The sequence below is a fragment of the Chinchilla lanigera genome, unplaced genomic scaffold (genome assembly GCF_000276665.1).
Source record: "Chinchilla lanigera isolate Chin_1 unplaced genomic scaffold, ChiLan1.0 scaffold00060, whole genome shotgun sequence".
NCBI lineage: Eukaryota > Metazoa > Chordata > Mammalia > Rodentia > Chinchillidae > Chinchilla > Chinchilla lanigera.
This window is the reverse complement of record NW_004955461.1, coordinates 5,662,828-5,680,418: the sequence shown is the minus strand read 5'-3', so window position 1 is coordinate 5,680,418 and position 17,591 is coordinate 5,662,828. Positions and strand designations below refer to the sequence as shown.

Sequence of the window (17,591 nt, the reverse complement as noted above, 5' to 3'; positions counted from 1 at the left end):
CTCTACTGTGTGTTTTTATATAGTTAAGTGAGTTCAAGTTCACATTTGTTTTCCTGACAAATATTTCATTATTATTAGTGAGCCTATTTATCTCTAGCAATGCTTTTTCTTTAACCTGGCATTTACACAACGAAAGCAATTTTATTTTGTTTTGACTTTCACACTTCTTATAGCAGTATATTTTAGGAATACCTCTTATAGATAACACATAGGTTATTTCTTTATATAAAATCTGAAAAGCATTATCATAACTGGAGTACAGGTCCCTCCATGTTAAGATCTTTCTCTGACTTGTCAAAATTCTCTTTGACTATGATGTATAGAAACACAGTATTGTTCAAGTTTAGACTTGCCCAGTTCTTGTAGAGTTGGCTGAGTTCTTGAATTTGTAACTGTCCCTCTATAAAGCCTGTAAAAATATTATTTCTTCAAACAAACTATTCTTCCTCATTCTTTTTCTTTTCATTCTGAGAATCCAATTATGTATGTTAGATTCTTTATTCTTGTAACACATATCACTAAAACATTTGTAAAATCTTTTTCCTTCAGAATGATCACCTATTGATAAATCTGCAATAGAAGGTTCACATTCTCCTATTAATATCAGCTTTTCACTTCAAACATTGTGATCAGTTTTATGATTTTCTCTCCGTGTATGTGGTTTGTAGTTCCTTGCTTATTTCCTATCTTTTCATTCACTATTTGTATAGTTACCTTTATGTCACGGAGAAATTATAAGAGCTACTAGGACTTTTTGCCTGCTAATTGTAGCATCTGGATCAGATAAGAATAAATGTCTATTGATAATCTTTTTTATTGCGAATGAGTCACATTATAATGTTTCCGTCACATGATTTGGAACATATCCAGCACATCATGAACACTATGTAGTAAACTTCTGGATAATTTTACATTCCTCTGGAAGAAGTAATTTTTGTTGTTTTATTTTATTTTGTTTTGTTTTGTTTTGTTTCAGCAGGTGACTAACTTGATTGGCATCAAATGAAACTCCTTGCCTTGAGACTGCAGTTCAAATCTCAGTTCAAGTTTTTTTTTTTTTAAAACCCACAGATCAACTGCTTGCTGTCTGCCCAGCACATGTGCAGTTCAAGGAAGAATTTACATAAGAATCTCAAGATTTTCCTCTTTGGTTATCTTCCTTTCAGAATTCTTTTCTCATTTTCCAACAGCTATGGTTGTTCTTTGCTTCCTTTGTGCACCAGTGCTTTCCTTTGGAGTTTAACTCCCACACTGCACCGACTATGACCTGCTCTCAGGCAAATAAAGACATTTACAGTATACCAACTCTTTCTTCCATATGTGAATTCTCTTCTTGAATGTGGCTATTTTTCTTCAGAGGAATATACTTTGGAAGGGGCAAATGTGAATGTAGGAAGTGTAATTTAAGAGTTTAACAAAGATTTCGATGTCTAGTAATAAAATAATGAAAATGGAGATTAAAAGTACAAAAAAGTGATATGTTTTCTTGAGTAGAAGCAAGACTTGGATTTTACCCAGCAGGATACAAGAGGGCCAGAGTCAAAACATAGTCGCACCACTCAGTGAATAACTTTTCTGTTTCTTGTCGGTCCTTCCTCTTCCTCCTACCTGATCTGCAGTTTACTAAGCCCCCAAAACTTCAGTTAGCAAAAGAGGAAGATGAGGTAGGGAGGAAAAGCCAGTAACCCACCTAGGCCTCTGCTTTTCTTACCTAAGGTTTCTAGTCCAGGCACCACCCTCATCTTGGGAAGGAAGAAACCTTACTTGGGCAGAATACTCAAGAGAGCCTTCTATAGCCAAGCATGGTGGTGTACACCTGTAATCCCAACATTCTGGAAAATGGAGGCAAAAGGATCTCAAGTTTGAGCCAAACCTCAGCAATTTAACAAGATCCTGTCTCAAAATTTTAAAAATAAATAAGAAATAAAAGGGCTGGGAATGTAGCTCACTGCAGTGGCCTTAGGTTCAGTCTCCAGAGAGAGAGCAAGAGAGACAGAGGAAAGAAAGAAGGAAGGAAGGAGCAGACCTCTGTAAGGGGATAACATTTGGCTGAAGATCTGATCAAAGGGCACAGTTTCACTAATAGGCCACCAAAAGAAAACTGGATTAATACATTAAGATTCACCTTTCACATTGTTATTTATCTCATTGCCTGCAAGCAGTTCTTGTCTTAACCACCTGACCAGGCTGTTTGGATTCTGTTTTAGGTGGTGGCACAGGCAGTCCTCTTCATGTGTATGAACACAGCTGGAATCTTCATCAGTTACCTGTCTGACAGGGCCCAGCGCCAAGCCTTCCTGGAGACTAGGAGGTGCGTGGAAGCCAGGTTGCGCCTGGAGACAGAGAACCAAAGACAGGTATGAACTGGAAAGACTGTGTGATCGGTCATCACCAAAGCACTCTCGGAGGCTCTTTCTTTCTCCCAGACACATCCTGACTTGCAGGTGTCCTCCCAAGGTTTGCTTCATGGTCATGGGGATCTGGAATCTAAAATATTTCAGTTAGACTTAAAGATCAAAGCAGATTGGTCTTATTCTGCACTCCTCAATTGTTCTTAAAATAGAAATGAAATAATACTAGGAACAAAGTGATTTCTGACACCTTTGACTAGCATCTTTTTTCTGGTCATGGTCGTAGTTCCTAAAAATTATCAACATTCTTATCTTTGACCCTCCTTCTTTGTAACTATAAACTGTAATTTCAGATTAAAATGTCTATCTTTTTTCTATGTTAAATTACATTTTTTCAGATCATTTTCTTTATTGCTACATGTTTGAAGTACGTAATGTTTACATTCCTCATATGGAGTTGGTACAAATACATAGCACTTTTTAATTCCTTTTATCATCTCCTTCAATCTCTCCCTCCCCTTCCTCCATCTCTTGATCTCCTTCCCCTTTGAAAAAGATCTGTCTCCCTATTTCCTATTATTTATCTCTTATTTTGCTCTTTATTTATACTTTGGATATCTCATATAAGAGAAACCATGTGATAGCAGATGAAATTTTTCACTGCGTAAGAGTTTATATAGTGAATTTACAGAAAAGTCATATACATGTTTAATCCTGAACACTTCATCCTGGCTTTTAGGAACAGATATTGTACAAAATGAATTTCATGGACCAATCTCAGAGTATGGGATACAGTAGACAAAGCAGAGTAGAATAGGGGGATGGTGGTTTCAATGAGTTCCCATCTGAACAGACTGAAATAAAGTAGGGGATCTTGGACACACTAATTTAGGAAGATATTATAGAGAACTAAAAATAGCTTTGGTCTCAACTGTTGTGTTTTTCCAAAAGAAAATTAGCTTCTGAAGACTAAAAATGTGCCCTTATTAAAGCTATTCACATGTTCAAAAATCCATGCACGCCATTGCTTTTGAAAATAATCTGTTAAACAGGAATATCAGTAATATGTTGGAAATTGGTTTCAGATTAATTAGACTACTGAGTTTATATGCTGTTAGGAAATCTATGTACAATAGATATAGTATTTCTACAATACTAGGCTCTATTTCTTAAGTTATGCCTTGATGTATGTACTATAATATGCTTTATTGTAAGCTTTATGCAATAATGATTTGAGAAAGCACAGGTAGTTAAAGACTCAACATGTTCTAAATGCTTGTTTTGACCAAACCATCAGGAAAACATGGGTCTTTGAAATGAGCAGATCCAGGTTTGTGGGATCATGGCTAAGGCAGACAGGGCAGATGCAGCTTTCCAAGACTCACCTACACCACTGTATGCTATCATCACGGGCATAGAGAACAGGACCGAACATTCCAATGCTGCTTGGAATCCTGGGATTCAGAATCGGGAATTACTAAAGTAATGCCTAAAGCAATTGTGGAACCTTTCTATTAACAGTTTGATCATGATGTCTCTAAGTAACTCTTAGAATAATGTATAACAAAAACTTCAAGAAAGAAAGCATTTTGTACAAAAACATGGGTATTGTCCAGGACAGTGTATTATGTTCCCGTGCAAAGCACTGCAGCTGCCAGACGAGCACGTCACTCTTTCCATGGGACTTGTGCCAATTCGGAGAATGCTGCCATATTAATAATTTATTCAACTGTTCTTGATACTGTATGATAACAAGAGCCAAACTGTGACTAGGTTCTCTGGGATGCCTCTCAGTGCTTATGAAAAATTGGAGATGTTGAAAATTATTGCTGTACCATGTCCATAAGACATTCTTCTCTTTTCATGCTTCAAATTCAGTATTATGTGATCACTTTGATCTAGTAATATAACATGGTTGAGAGATCTTCTATTATCCTTGCAACTTAATTTTTTGCAACTTGGTAAAAGAAGGAAGGAAATAATAATATAAACCTGAGAACAAGAGTCAATTCAAATGTAGTAAAAAGGCCACCAGAATTTGTATCAGGGCTTTATTTATTTTTTTTTTTTTCTGGTACCGGGAATCAAACTCACAACCTTGCACTTGCCAGGCACGTGCTGTGCCTCTGAGCTAAATCCCCAGCCCCTAATTTTAAATTGAGTCACTTAAACCACTTAAATCCCATATAGGTTTCTTATTCATATATAGAACAGTATCTTTTTCCTTATATAAAGAAATATAAAGCATATAAAATTAAACATCAGCTTTATTGTTTTTATGGATGAAATATATGAAGCAACATATTGGTAAAAATTCTTTGTTCAGAGGATTTAGTAAAATATGTTGTGGGATTCTTGTAGTCCCATGCTCACAGCTATGATCAAGTATTCCTGGCTTATTGACAAGCCTTAGTCCCCCTAGCAGCTGAAATAGCTAACTGCATATCACTTGGTGCTAAAGTTACTTTCCATTGTCATTTGATCTCTGTTGCAGGTTTTATATGATCCCTGGGAACTTTCTCAGTGGTAGATGGGCAGTGTAGTCTAGCAGGAAGGATACAGACTTTCAAACAAGACTGCCCTAGATTTAGTCTTTGCTTAGTTATTATTTTAGTGAACTTCAGCAAATTCTGAGTCTTCATTTTTCCATCCATAGCAAAGGGATAATGATACCTTGCCTGAAAAGGCTCCTTAGCAATTAGAAATATTGCGTACAATGCCTTTGCAACTCGGTGAAGGTTTTCCATTGGCATTATTGTGTATAATTATTTATATGAGTCAGCCAACATAGCTCAGTCCTAAGAGGGCACATTGGAGAAAATATCATGAATTAGCTTGTTTCAGTTAAAATGTTCTAGCGGTGTTTATATGGAGGTAGATCAGAACGCTAGTTCTCCTTAGGTATACAGTGACCAGGCTCCATCCATATCTTTTAAAGTATCATGTCTTTAATAAATAGACCCCCATTTGCCTCTTATTAAAGCTATATATAATGCTGCATTAGTCATGTGCACTACTGGGACTAGGTACTTGACATACACAATTTAAAAGACACAGGATTTATTTTGGGTCATGTTTTCCGAGATTTCAGAGGATGGTCAGTGGGCTTGAAGGCAGAAATGGCCTGGTAGTAGACCCTGGCAGAGGAAAGCTGTTCAAAGCTGAGGAACAAGGAAAAGGCTAGAAACAAGAATATACTCTTCCAGGTCATGTCACAATGGTACACTTTCTCCAACCAGGCCCACCTCCCAACAGGACAATCAGCTACCAACTCACCCGTGGGTTAATCCAGTGAAGAGTACAGCACCGCCATGATCAATCAGTTTTCACAACTTTCACATCTAAACACAGGACTTCTTTGGGGGACATTTTCAATCCAAACTATAACAAATGCCATTACTGTTAATAGTCCCATGTCCTGTGAGCAATAAATACAGTAAGTACTTTCTTCCCTGAATAATTATCCTAAATAATACAGCATTTTTGAAATTAGAAAATCAGAATCTAAGAGGTGGTATGCCACATATATGATGAAATTTTGTAGGATATTTCAAGTGCTAAATCTATCTCATGGTAGGATATAAAGGCAATATTTAGTAATTAGAGGGTGTATTATGCATAAGGAGCCCTGATGGGCACTAAGGATATAATGAGTAGTAATTAGCTCCTGGCCTTAAAAAATTTATAAGGTATGGCAGGAGACAGACACTTGTGGCTATAGTGTGTAGGTCAAGCCTAAGCTGTGAGCTCACGATGGCCACTCAAAAAATTGTCTGAACTGACATGTGGATGAGGTCTTGCCCTACAGAGAAGCAGTGACAACTATTTCATAAAGGGAAAAATCACATAGAAACATCTTCAAGAAAAAGAACAATTTTTGGAGAAATTATAAGCACTCCCATGACCGTTCATATTTTTTTAAATCTATGCAATCATTCATTCATGCTATCAATACAAGAACAGTTTTTGCTCTGGGCTAGGTCTCAGATTAATAGAGCTATAATTATTGGAAGATAGGAAAGAAAGAAACCAGGAAATTGATGCTAGGAAATACATATATGATCTGCTGAAGAGCAGCAAATTTGAGCAACAGTATTTTCTGATACCTTTACAAAATTTTGTACTACTTAAAAGAGACACTGCTACTTGCCATTTAATGAAAAATATGTTTATTGAGTTTTAGCTGTGCACCATGTATTATTCAAGATGCTGTGCATAACCAAGTGAAGAAAATCTATTGCCAATCTCTATAGCATGCTACACTTGATATCAGTCTTTGCATACTTGTTTGTTAAGATAAACTGTGCATCCCTGTGCATTCCTGAAAGATGCTCCATATCTCACTGCTCTGTACAAACTATCTCCCAGTCACTGAAAACCAGTGGGAATACATTGCTGGACTAGAATCCAACAATGATGACTAGGTTCATCAATATTTAATGATGGCTACTAATTGTTTTTCCAAATATGTTTTCAGGCAGTAACTAGAGGGCAGGTACTGCATGAACTATCCATCCTCTGGCTTGATGGTTCTCATTGTATAATGAGATGCTTGAGGTCCTGGGAAATGGGCTGTCTCCCTGGATAACCTAGAATTATGTGCATGATTCTTGAAGTAAGAGAATTCCAGATGTTAAAACCTTTTGCCCATTGTCCAAATGTGTTTTTAACCTATGTTCTTGGAAGGTGAAGCTCAACCTTATAATACACCACTTCCCTCCCATAGTAGCTGGCACAACACTAAGCAGAGATTATTGAATGGGCTCAAAATGCTGCCATTTTTAATTGAGTTGACTGACTGCAAGAGGTTGAGCGTGTGTTCACCTCTTACTTTAGGAAAGCAAGAACACAGTCATCTCTTCCTCCTCCTCTTTTTCTACTTCCTTCCAAGTTTTATCACCAATTTCAATTAGTGTGGAGCATACAAAGCAATCTCCCATCTGTTGTCTTCGTCACCAGCTTCTCTTCCTACAGTCTGATTCACCATCTCATACTCCTGGCCTGGTTTAGTGCCAGTGTAGTATAAGTGTTAACAGAAAACCCCTTGGTATCTGGAAGATTTGAGTTCCACACCCACTCCCTGCACTTCCTGCCTCTGGGACCTGCTGCCCTCTGAAGACCTTGATTTTGTGGGCATCAGACAAGCTTAATGATTGTACCTTCCTTCAAAGATTTCAGTGTAATTGAAAATTTCTTGGCCTAAGGCAGAGTAAGTGCTTTGGGCATATTTTAAAAATGCTGTGATGATAATGACATTGTTGTCACTCATCTCGGCTGGATAACTATAAGGTGCCCATACACAACCCAGCTTTCTCATTCAGTCATCTCGATCACTAGTTCACACCAATATTAAGCTACACCAGCACACACGACCTAACATGTCTTCCAGTATCCAGCCTCTGACTTCTCTCTTTAGGTTTGCCTTTGCTCCTTCCCTCCCACACTGCATCAAATGACCACAAACTCTTTGATCTTCTATATCACCTCTCTGTGCCATGTAGTTCTTTCAGCCTAGAAGTTCCCCCTCCCTCCACCTGTGTGTCTTTGCTATTCTGCTCCACGATCCGTTCCTCTGTGAGACTAGTTTTTACACCACCACCCTGAGATACAGTCAAAATTCTATTTTTTTGCTCCTGCATAACTCCATTACAAGATCTGCCACACTGTATGACTTTCATTAATCTACATCTCTCTCTATGACCACTAAAGACCAGTGACAGGTAGCTACTCTATCTAATTCATCTGACTCTCTAATATTTATCTCTCACAATAGCTAGGATATATAATATTCTGATTATCATGCATTTATCTGAGTTTTGTTGGATTTAAACCTTAACTCCTGGCTTTACTTCTACTTAATAACTCTCCTATGTAAATATAAGGACACCCGCTCATTGTGACCCCAAGTAAACCTTTAGGGCAGAGAGCATTTTATCCTATTCAGGAGACACTGGACAGGCTGGGTACACTTCTTAAACAAACTTGCAGAGGGAATTTTCCATCTGGCAGCTACGTCTTGGAACATCTCACTTTGGGGAGTTAAATTCTAATTATTGTAGTTTTTGAAAGCGCATTCTTCCTCCCAAATGATCCAAATGGCCCACATTTGTTTTAAATATTAAAAGGAATTAATTGTTTTTCTTTCAGCTCTGAGAATTGCAAAAAACCTCCTTATGGTAATCATGGCATTTCGAGGTGTTTCTGAAGCTCTGGGGGCACTGGAATCAAGTTTCTGATGATGCCATATGTCGCAGCAGCAGGAAGATTATTTTTAAATGCAGCAGATGTGTTAGCTGTATTAAAGCAACTCCATTTAGCTTAAATATCTTTGTTAGGCAATACTGGTCTGAGCTAGTGGTTTGGACAATAAATTGAATGAGAAAGTTGAGTTTCTTATTGGTTTGTGAGTTGCCTGATTTGATTCGTGGTCATGCCCTGCAGCATGCAGGACGTTTTATAAAGCTATTGTTACTGTTGACTAGTAAAGGGAAGCTTCATCATCCATTCACTCCTTCAAAGAAGAATTAAAGCTGAGCTGGCAGAAACTCAGAATATTGGTTCTTTCTGCTTCAATAAGATGATTCTTTTGATTATACTCCAAGCATCAGCCTCCAACTGTCTAATTATTTTTCTGCTGTATCCATTCTCTTGCATTCAAGACCATGCTCAGACTATCTATACTGCTCATCCTTATCTATTACAACTCATTTCATGTTGACTATATTCTTTAATGTATGCTGAATATTCACAATTCCACACATTTGCCTTACCTTACTGTGCTTTTCTTCCTACCTGGTGTGACCTTCCTTTCATCCCTAATCTTATCCACCCAGCAAGTCACAGCTGAAATGTCATCTCCTCTGCAAAGATCCTCTCTGTTTCCCCCAGCTGTGAACTCTCACAGTTTATTTGTGCATTTATTTATGGGATTAAACTTTTTTCCCTCATGCTACTATGCCTTGCCTCATTTTGCTTCTGTTCCATGAATTCTTTTATATTGGATAAATCTCTCAGTTATGTTCTTTATAGTGGTTCCAGAAGAGAAAAAAATATAAATGAAAAAACGTAAAGACAGTGGAATAATAGCTGCCCCTAATTGCATTTCTCAAATAGTTTTTCACTCAAATATTTGTGGATAAGTAGATTTGGGAACTACTTTCTTCTTGTGATATTTTTGGGGTCTTGAAACTCTAAAACCAGGAGTTGGACATCTCCTTGAAAGTTAAGGACTTTGTTTAACTCTCACTCTATGTTTCCAACTTTATCTTCTATATTTACTTTTCATAAATGACTTCAATGTGTATAAAGTGTTGCCTACGCACATTTTTAAAGAAATGAGTTCCACCTAGAGCCTCTTCTTGATCATCTTAATCCTGAAAGTGTCCACTCCTCTATGCTCTATGTCTCTCATGCTTTCATTTTATTTCTGTTTTGTATTTTCAAGGAAAAATTAAGTGTTATTTCAATCACCATCCTGCCCCAATAGATGATGCTCTACAATTGTACTGTTCAGTAGAAGTTTATTGATGATGGAGATGGTTATCCAAAAGCCACAAAGCTCTTATGACTACTTCACAGTACATACGATGTTATCAGAGTACCTGAGGAATGATATTTTTAATTTGAATTGTGTATTTAAACAAATAGTCATATGTATCTACATAGACAGCAACTCTATATAATGTAGGATTTTCCATGCAATTATAATAGTTACATCTGTTTGTAGGCAGCAATTTCTCCTTGTTCACTTACATAAAAAGAAAGGAGAAAATTTATTGTAAGTTTGCAAGGAAATGTCAAAACCTTCTTAGAGAAAGAAATGATTCAGGGCTCAGGAAGAGACCAATACCAGGAATTCAAGAGCTACCATGAGTCCAGGGAACTCTTTATCCATCTTTGATTCTCTCTCTCTCTCTCTCCACCTGCTTTCTTCTCTCTTTCTCTCTAAGTGAACTGTCCCTCTTATGCTGGAAAATTAGTCTGACATGAACCAAAAGATCACTTCTATTTATTTAAAGAAGAGTCCAAAATGAAAGGCAGGCTCTTCAACCTAACCTAAAATTCTAGCAATTGAAATCTGATTACCCAGGCTGGTTACTGAAGCATCATCTTTGGAAGCACAGCTTCCAGGGGAGGGGGCAGGGCAACTTCCTGACTGTGGAGTGGACACTTCTCACAGATGAGTGGCGAGCACCCACTGTTGTCCCCCATACTCTAAAGTGTTAATCTTTAAATTCCTGTCTTGTTTTCTTTCCTGTTATTCTAAGCGAATACTACAGACTGGGTAATTTAGCAGAAAAATGAAAGTTTATTTTTCTCAGGGTTCTGTAGGTTGAGAAGTTCAATATTAGACTGCCAATATCTAATGAGGGACATTTTGCTGCACCATAAAATGGTGGAAGGCGTCTTGTGGTGGAACACGGCAAGTGGTGCTAGCATGGATCCTTCTTGGTCATCTTTTAAAGCCACAACATCATCATGAGGGCCCTACTTCATCTAATCCCAGTTACCTCCCTAAGGCCTTACCTCCAAATGCCATGAACAAATGACATTGGGTATTCCGTATCTAACCATGAACTTTTGAAGAACACATCACCGCATTGTAATGACTTGTTCTAATTGTCTCCTGCAATCCTTGATCTCAGCAGCACCACATCCTGCTGTCCTGCCTTGGACCTCTGTCTCTCTGTCTCTCTGTCCCTCTTCCCTTCATTTCACTATGGAGGGCTTGGTCTTTCTTCCTCTTTGTCAATTCCTCCTCCTAACCCTTACATGCATTCATTCTTCAAGGGCTTCTCCTTGACCTCTTCATTTTTATTCATTTTGGCTTCTTTTGGTGATTTATCATGACTTCAAACACTGCTGGATTGTTCCCATTTGAATACTTCAACTCCGGATGCCAACCACCAGCAAACTTCCAGGTAGCTTTATTAGCAGGTGTCACACCCCCCAAAATACTCCTCTATCTGTATATCATATCATTGTACCTGACCCATCCATGTCAACTGTGACACTGATGCTAGCTCCACCATATAGGTACTAACTGTTCCTTCATAGTTCCTTTACTATACTGAGTAACTTAAGCCTTCACACAAAATGGCTTTCTAACTGGTGCTGAACAATTCCTTGCCAGTGTGAGCTGGTCTAGCTAGAGAGAATCACTCCACCCCAAAATTCTTCCTTTTTCTCATTTTTCTTATGATCTATGAAACAGGAAACACTGCAAACATTGGGTTTTGCAGGAATTTACTGGACATAAAACCAAGACCACTACTTTCTCTCACCTATCTTCGTCCCTCTCCTGCACATGTGGACGTGATAAGGCATGTGACTGCTGGTCTTTGTTTCTCCACTGAGTAGGATTCATGTCGGGGTTTGGTCACTTTCATACTTTTTGTGAAGTAAGAGTGTCTTAATTACTTTTATTTCCTTGCTGGGAAAAATACCCAACACCCAAAATTAAGGGAGGAAAAGTTTATTTAGCTCATAGTTTCTGGAGGTTTCAGTCTATACTCAGCTGGCACCAAGGCAGGGTGGCATGGCACATGGGCAACACTTCAAGGTGGCAGAAGACAGAAAAATCAGCAAGAGCAAAAGTGGGGAAGAACAAGCCTCTTTTCCTCCCTTATACTGTAAACTCACTCTCCACCCATACCATCTCCGCCATCTTTGTCCCCTCCTCTTGTACAAGCTCAGGATGTTCACAAAGGATGGACCCTGGCCCTCTTCTGAGTTAAACTTCTAAACTCAAGTTGACACAGTGTATCAAACATTACAAGGCAGCTCCTCTCCTTCCCTCAGAGAACCCCATACACATGCTGCTAGTCTCTCCACAGTGAGCTCAAATAATGCAGGGAGCCCCTCAGTGGCCCAGATGTTCTGCCTCTGGCTGGGGAACTGGAAGATGTTCACTCACTTTGCAACTGAGTTGCCATTTGTTTGCCAGTAATAAAGTGTTTGTTTCAATATCTGTCTAGCTCTTATATCTATTTCTCAGCTGGATCATTTGAAAACTGAGATGTGTAACTAACTCACTTCAGAACTCCTGCACAGGGTATTACCTGTGTCAAGATCATCTTCTTACCGCCAATATTGATTATATAAGATCTCACACAGAAGCCTACAGAATGCAAATCAACCTCATGGGCTTCACATTATATCCATCTACTCCTGATCCCTCTGACTCTGATCCCACCACCTGCCAGCTCCTCCACTGCTGAGCATTCCACCCAGGCCAGCAAGTGTGCTCTGCAACGCTGGACCTGTAATTCTTTACTGTTCACACCAGTTTGCCCTCCAGATCCAGGCTCCATCCTTCTTTGCCTTTCCATCGGCCACTGGAGGCTGCCCTTGTGGGTTTCCCTCAAGCTCTCATTGTCCTCTGGCCATGGGAGGCACTCAGAGGTAAGAGGACACAGAGGTCATTGTCCCTGTCTCTCCATCTCCTACCCTGCTACATTGGAGAGTGACACTTACAGCCTTTCTCTGCCAACAGCCATGGCTCTTACCAGGCAGCACTGTCCTGTCTCACAAGGTTTCCCAGGTTCCAGGAGGTGTGGCTGCTCACTCTTCCTGACCTTGGGGTTCTTTGCCATCCTTTGCTGGGTATCTCAACTCTTTGCTAAACTATCTTTCAGTACTCTTTTTGAGGTACCAAATGTGTGCTACCCAAACCCTAAATGATATGCTCCAATTACCCTCTTTTCAGGAGATGTCCTATTCTCTGCTCTGTCTATATTTGTAGGTAGTTTAGTAGAGCAGAAAAGCAGTGGATCAGGAATCAGAAAATCTCTGGTCTGTCTAATATGCTGTCTCCAAGAGGATACCGAGCACCCGTAACATGCCTGTAAAACACACACCAGGGTTTGAAGAAAATACCAAAAGAAGAGGAACGAAAAATATCTTATTAATACCTTTTTACATATTGCTTGTCTGTTGATTGCACATTGCTTGACATTTAGAGTATATTTGGTTAAATAAAATATGCTATTAAAATGAGTTTCAATTAGTTCAGACTTTTTAATGTGAGTACTATCAATTCTTAAATTCTGTGTATGGCTCATATTATGTATCTAGTGGGTAGTACTGGCCTAGATGTTTGACCCATTTCTATTTCTAACTTGTTCATATGACTCTGAGCAACTCACTGAAACACTTTGTGGGTATTACCTCATCTCTCAATCAGAAATGGTAATTCCTGCCCTAAACCATGGAAGTGTTTTGAGAGACACATAACAAAATGCCTGAAAAAGTGTTATTTCAACTGTAAAGAATCCTACAAATATTGGGCTATTTCTGTGAAAATTGCTCCAATCTCATGCTTATCTGTGCCTCCTTTCAGGAGCCTTCCCTAATGTTTCCACTCATAAGTTAATTTCTTTGCCTTTTGCCTTAGCACCTAGAAATGTGTAGTTCACATGGGTCTGTCACATTCCACCTTGTATGAGGGTCAACACCAAGGTACCCTTGTCTTAGTTTCTCTCATTGCTGGAACAAAATACGTGACACCCAAAATTAAGGAAGGAAAGGTTTATTTCGCTTACAGTTTGTGGAGGTTTTAGTCCATACATGGTAGGTTACAAGGCAGAGTGGCACATGGCAGAGGGCTACAGCTCATGGCAGCAGAACACAGCAAAAGCAACAAGCACAAAAGGAAGGAATGGCGGCAAGCAGCCTCTTCCTCTCCCTTACATATGTAAACTGTCCACCCCAGGGCTGGTGTAGCTCTCACACCCATAATCAATCAAACTCTAAATACCTGCCCCATGACCACATGAGACTTCGTGGGACACCCAGACACAAACCATAACAACCCTGTAGCTGTTAGGTACTGAGCAGGGAGCATCCCCACACCAGTGACCTTCAGTCTTCCTGGAAGAGTTGACCTCCCTTAAAGGACTGTGTTTACTCCGTGTGAGTCGGGGATGGCCTCTTGCATTCCATCTGGCTGTTCGATTATTGCAGTCTCTCTAGAGTATTACTTGCATTTCTTGGGATGGTGGAAGGAGTGACATCTTTGAAGAATAATAAATTGGGATTTGATTCCTGATTCTAACTGCATATCTAGATGGCCTAAAGTGTCCCATGAAACTCTGTGAATCTGTCAAAATTAATAGTCCCTATATCTCAAGGTTACCACAAGGAAATCAAGCAATATATAGAAAGTATTTGACCTATCGGCTGGCACAGTAGGGCTTCAGTAGATGAAAGTTGAGGATCATGGATGGTCCTTGAACTACTGGACCACCTGAGTCACATCCTGAGTTTCACAACAGAAGACACTCTGATTCTAATCACTGCAGTTTTTCTTATGATTGACTTCTCATTCAGATTTAGCATCCTGCAGCAGTACTAATTTTAAATACTCTCCCTGATTCAATGAGAGGCCACCCTGCTGTGTACATTTGCATATAATTAACATTTCCAGAGGCATCAGGAAAGATGAATTCAATCACCATCATCATGACCCTCAACACCTTTGATCTAGCCCAGAGAAGCAGAGGAGCCACGTGAGGGCTTTTTATCTCATAAATCTGTGCAAGGAATTTTGACATAAGAAAGCAGGTCTGAAAAGCGAATACTGACCAACTAGCAGAGGGAAGGCCTGCTCTGTTGTTTTGACACAGCTGAAGGGGCATTTTAAGATTGGTGCAGAATAAAGCAGAAGAAAAGCAAAATTCATATTTTTAATGGCCCATGCCTAAAATACCTTATACCCTACATCCTTTACTTTGTATAAACTACATCCAAAGTGGATAAACCATCAAAAAGGGAAATAATTTAAAGGTATTTTTGGATTACTCTTGATACAAAACCAGTCTAAATTTTTTTTTTCTCAAACTTCTGTAAATGTCTTGTCCATACCACCTTTGAAAACAGTGTTTTCCACAGACTAGAACTTGTTTTTCATGGAAACAAAACTTTGTTTTCTTTTCACACTGATATTTGTTGTTTATACTGTATTTAACTGAATACAATTATAGCAAATGCAAATAGAAAGGAAACAAACAGATTTGGGAACAATTGCTACTGCTTTTTGGTAAAGGAAGGACTCAACGGATGGAGCAGATGTGAGGAGTGGACTGGAAAAGACCAGCGAGCTATGAGCATTCAGCCTGCGGAAAAGCTCTCTCACTAGGATAAACTGGTGAATCAGTTAAGTGGGTGGCTACTGTAATGCAATGGCATTCTCTAGATTATTTATGAAAATCCAAAAATTGCAAGTTGATCTTTTAAAAATATGAAAACTACTTTTGCTTAGCTGTTTGAATCCAGAGTTGAGACAAAGACTGAGAACTCTGCTCCAAGGCAAGGAAAAAAGTGGCAGAAATAATAATTTCATTTTCATTCACCCAATAAACACTGATATTTCCTTCCTCAAACCTTCTGTCCTTCCTTGGTTTCCTGTCTTGGTGAGTGGATCACCTTTTTACCACCTCTTCAAGCTCGTACTACTTGTAACCTCTTTCCTTTTTGACCTGCTATCCACCTGTCTACCTCAATTCCTTCTCCATTTCTCTCCTGAATTGCTGTAATAACTCCTTAACACCCTGAAATTTGCTTTCTGTACTGTAGCAAAAGCAGTCATTTCAAAATCTAAATCTGCTCAGTTCTTTCTATAACTCCCATATTGGGTTGAATACTGTCTCCTAAAGTTTATGTTCACTAAAACCTCACAGTGCAATCTTATTTGGAAATAGGCTCTTTGAGATGCCTTCAAGTTGAGATAAATTCCTCTTGGATTAGGTGGGTCTTCATTCAATATGACTGCTTTCCTTTAATGAGGAGAAGAGAGAACACAGAGACACCTCGAGACATAATGGGAAATATTCAAGGAGATTACTATGTGAAGATAGAGACAGAGATGGGAGTGATCACTACAGGGACTTTTGACAGCCACCGGAAGCTAGGGGATGACAAAGCCAAGGGAGAATTTGACTGGCAGAGTCCCCAGAAAGAACCCACCCTGCTGCTGTGGTTTGAATATGGTCTGTCCCCCCCAAATTGAAACTGAATCTCCACTATGACATTTAAAGAAGCAGAACCAAGTGAACTCTTTAAAAGGGGACTAAATCTTTGCCCCTGTGAATGGATCAAGCCATTAATCCATTAATTGATATGAAAAGCTTATCTCAACAGGGGGTCAGTTATAAAATCCATTTTGGCTGGTGTGCTTGCCTACTTCCTCTTTCACTATGTGATACCCTGCTCTGGCTTGGAACTCTGCTAGCAAGGAATTCATCACAGGTGTAGGTGTAGTCCCCTTGATGCTGAATCTGAACCATGAACCAAAATGAACATCTCTTCTTTATATTTCATTATAATTTACTCAATCTGTTATTTTGTGTTATCAACAACAGAGAACATACTAAGACAACCACTGGCACCTTGAGTTCAGACTTCTGATCTCCAGGGAACTGTGGGAGAATACTGTAAATTCTATTGTTTAAAGCCATCAAACTTTTCAGTAAGTTGCTATAGCAAAGTCACTACTTTGGAATCAGATTTAATTCATTACTTGTTCTTTCTCCACCTTAAATGTTAACCTGGGTAGAATTAACTGTGATGACCCTTATATAACATTTACTGTGTGTAAAATGCCATACTGTGCACTTTATACAAACCGCTTCTTCCTTTTATCCTCAGAGAAACCAAGTGAGGACAGTGGTCTTTTTGCTTCCATTGCATAGATAAGAAAACATAAAATAGAGATGTTAAATAATAGCTAGTAAGTTGTAGAGCTGGTGTTGAGCGCTTGCTCTAGATCCCCTATACCCCAGGACATCTCATCACAGTCTGTGACTCATCTTATTCCCCTCTTTCCCTCATGAGGGCCTGGTCCTCTTTTCTTCACTGGAGACGCTATTTGAGTCTCAGATGGCAGTAAGTTGGTCTTGGAAACAAGCAGAATTTATTATCTTATTGTACAAACTATCCAGACTGAAGTCTGCAATTATCATAATAGGTCTGTGATGTGATCGGTGGAAATACTCACAGGATATGGGAAAACCAGATGGATTTATTTAATGTAAAAGAAAAATATAGACACATTCTGGAGTTTCCCTGAGAAGAAGACTTGTGAACTCTTTCTATGAAGACTTCTTGGAGAGGCAATCCAGTGCAATCCTGTCTGGACAAAGGAGAGTAGATTCTTCAGGAAGTGCCCCTTTCCTTTCTCACTGTGTTGATTCTTCCCAACTATCCTAAGAGATCCCATTTTGTCCTAACCTGCTCACTAAG

General features: G+C 39.1%; 1 protein-coding gene across 3 annotated transcripts in view; it reads left to right on the top strand.

The window, feature by feature from the left end:
• Positions 1 to 17,591, top strand: part of Adcy8 (adenylate cyclase 8 (brain)) — a 227,867-nt gene that overhangs the window by 45,156 nt on the left and 165,120 nt on the right. For all 3 annotated transcript variants that reach the window (XM_005398004.2, XM_005398003.2, XM_005398002.2), the window contains exon 2: positions 2,208 to 2,357. In XM_005398004.2, the coding sequence (XP_005398061.1) occupies positions 2,208 to 2,357 (150 nt within the window). The remainder of the gene's footprint in view (positions 1 to 2,207; positions 2,358 to 17,591) is intronic.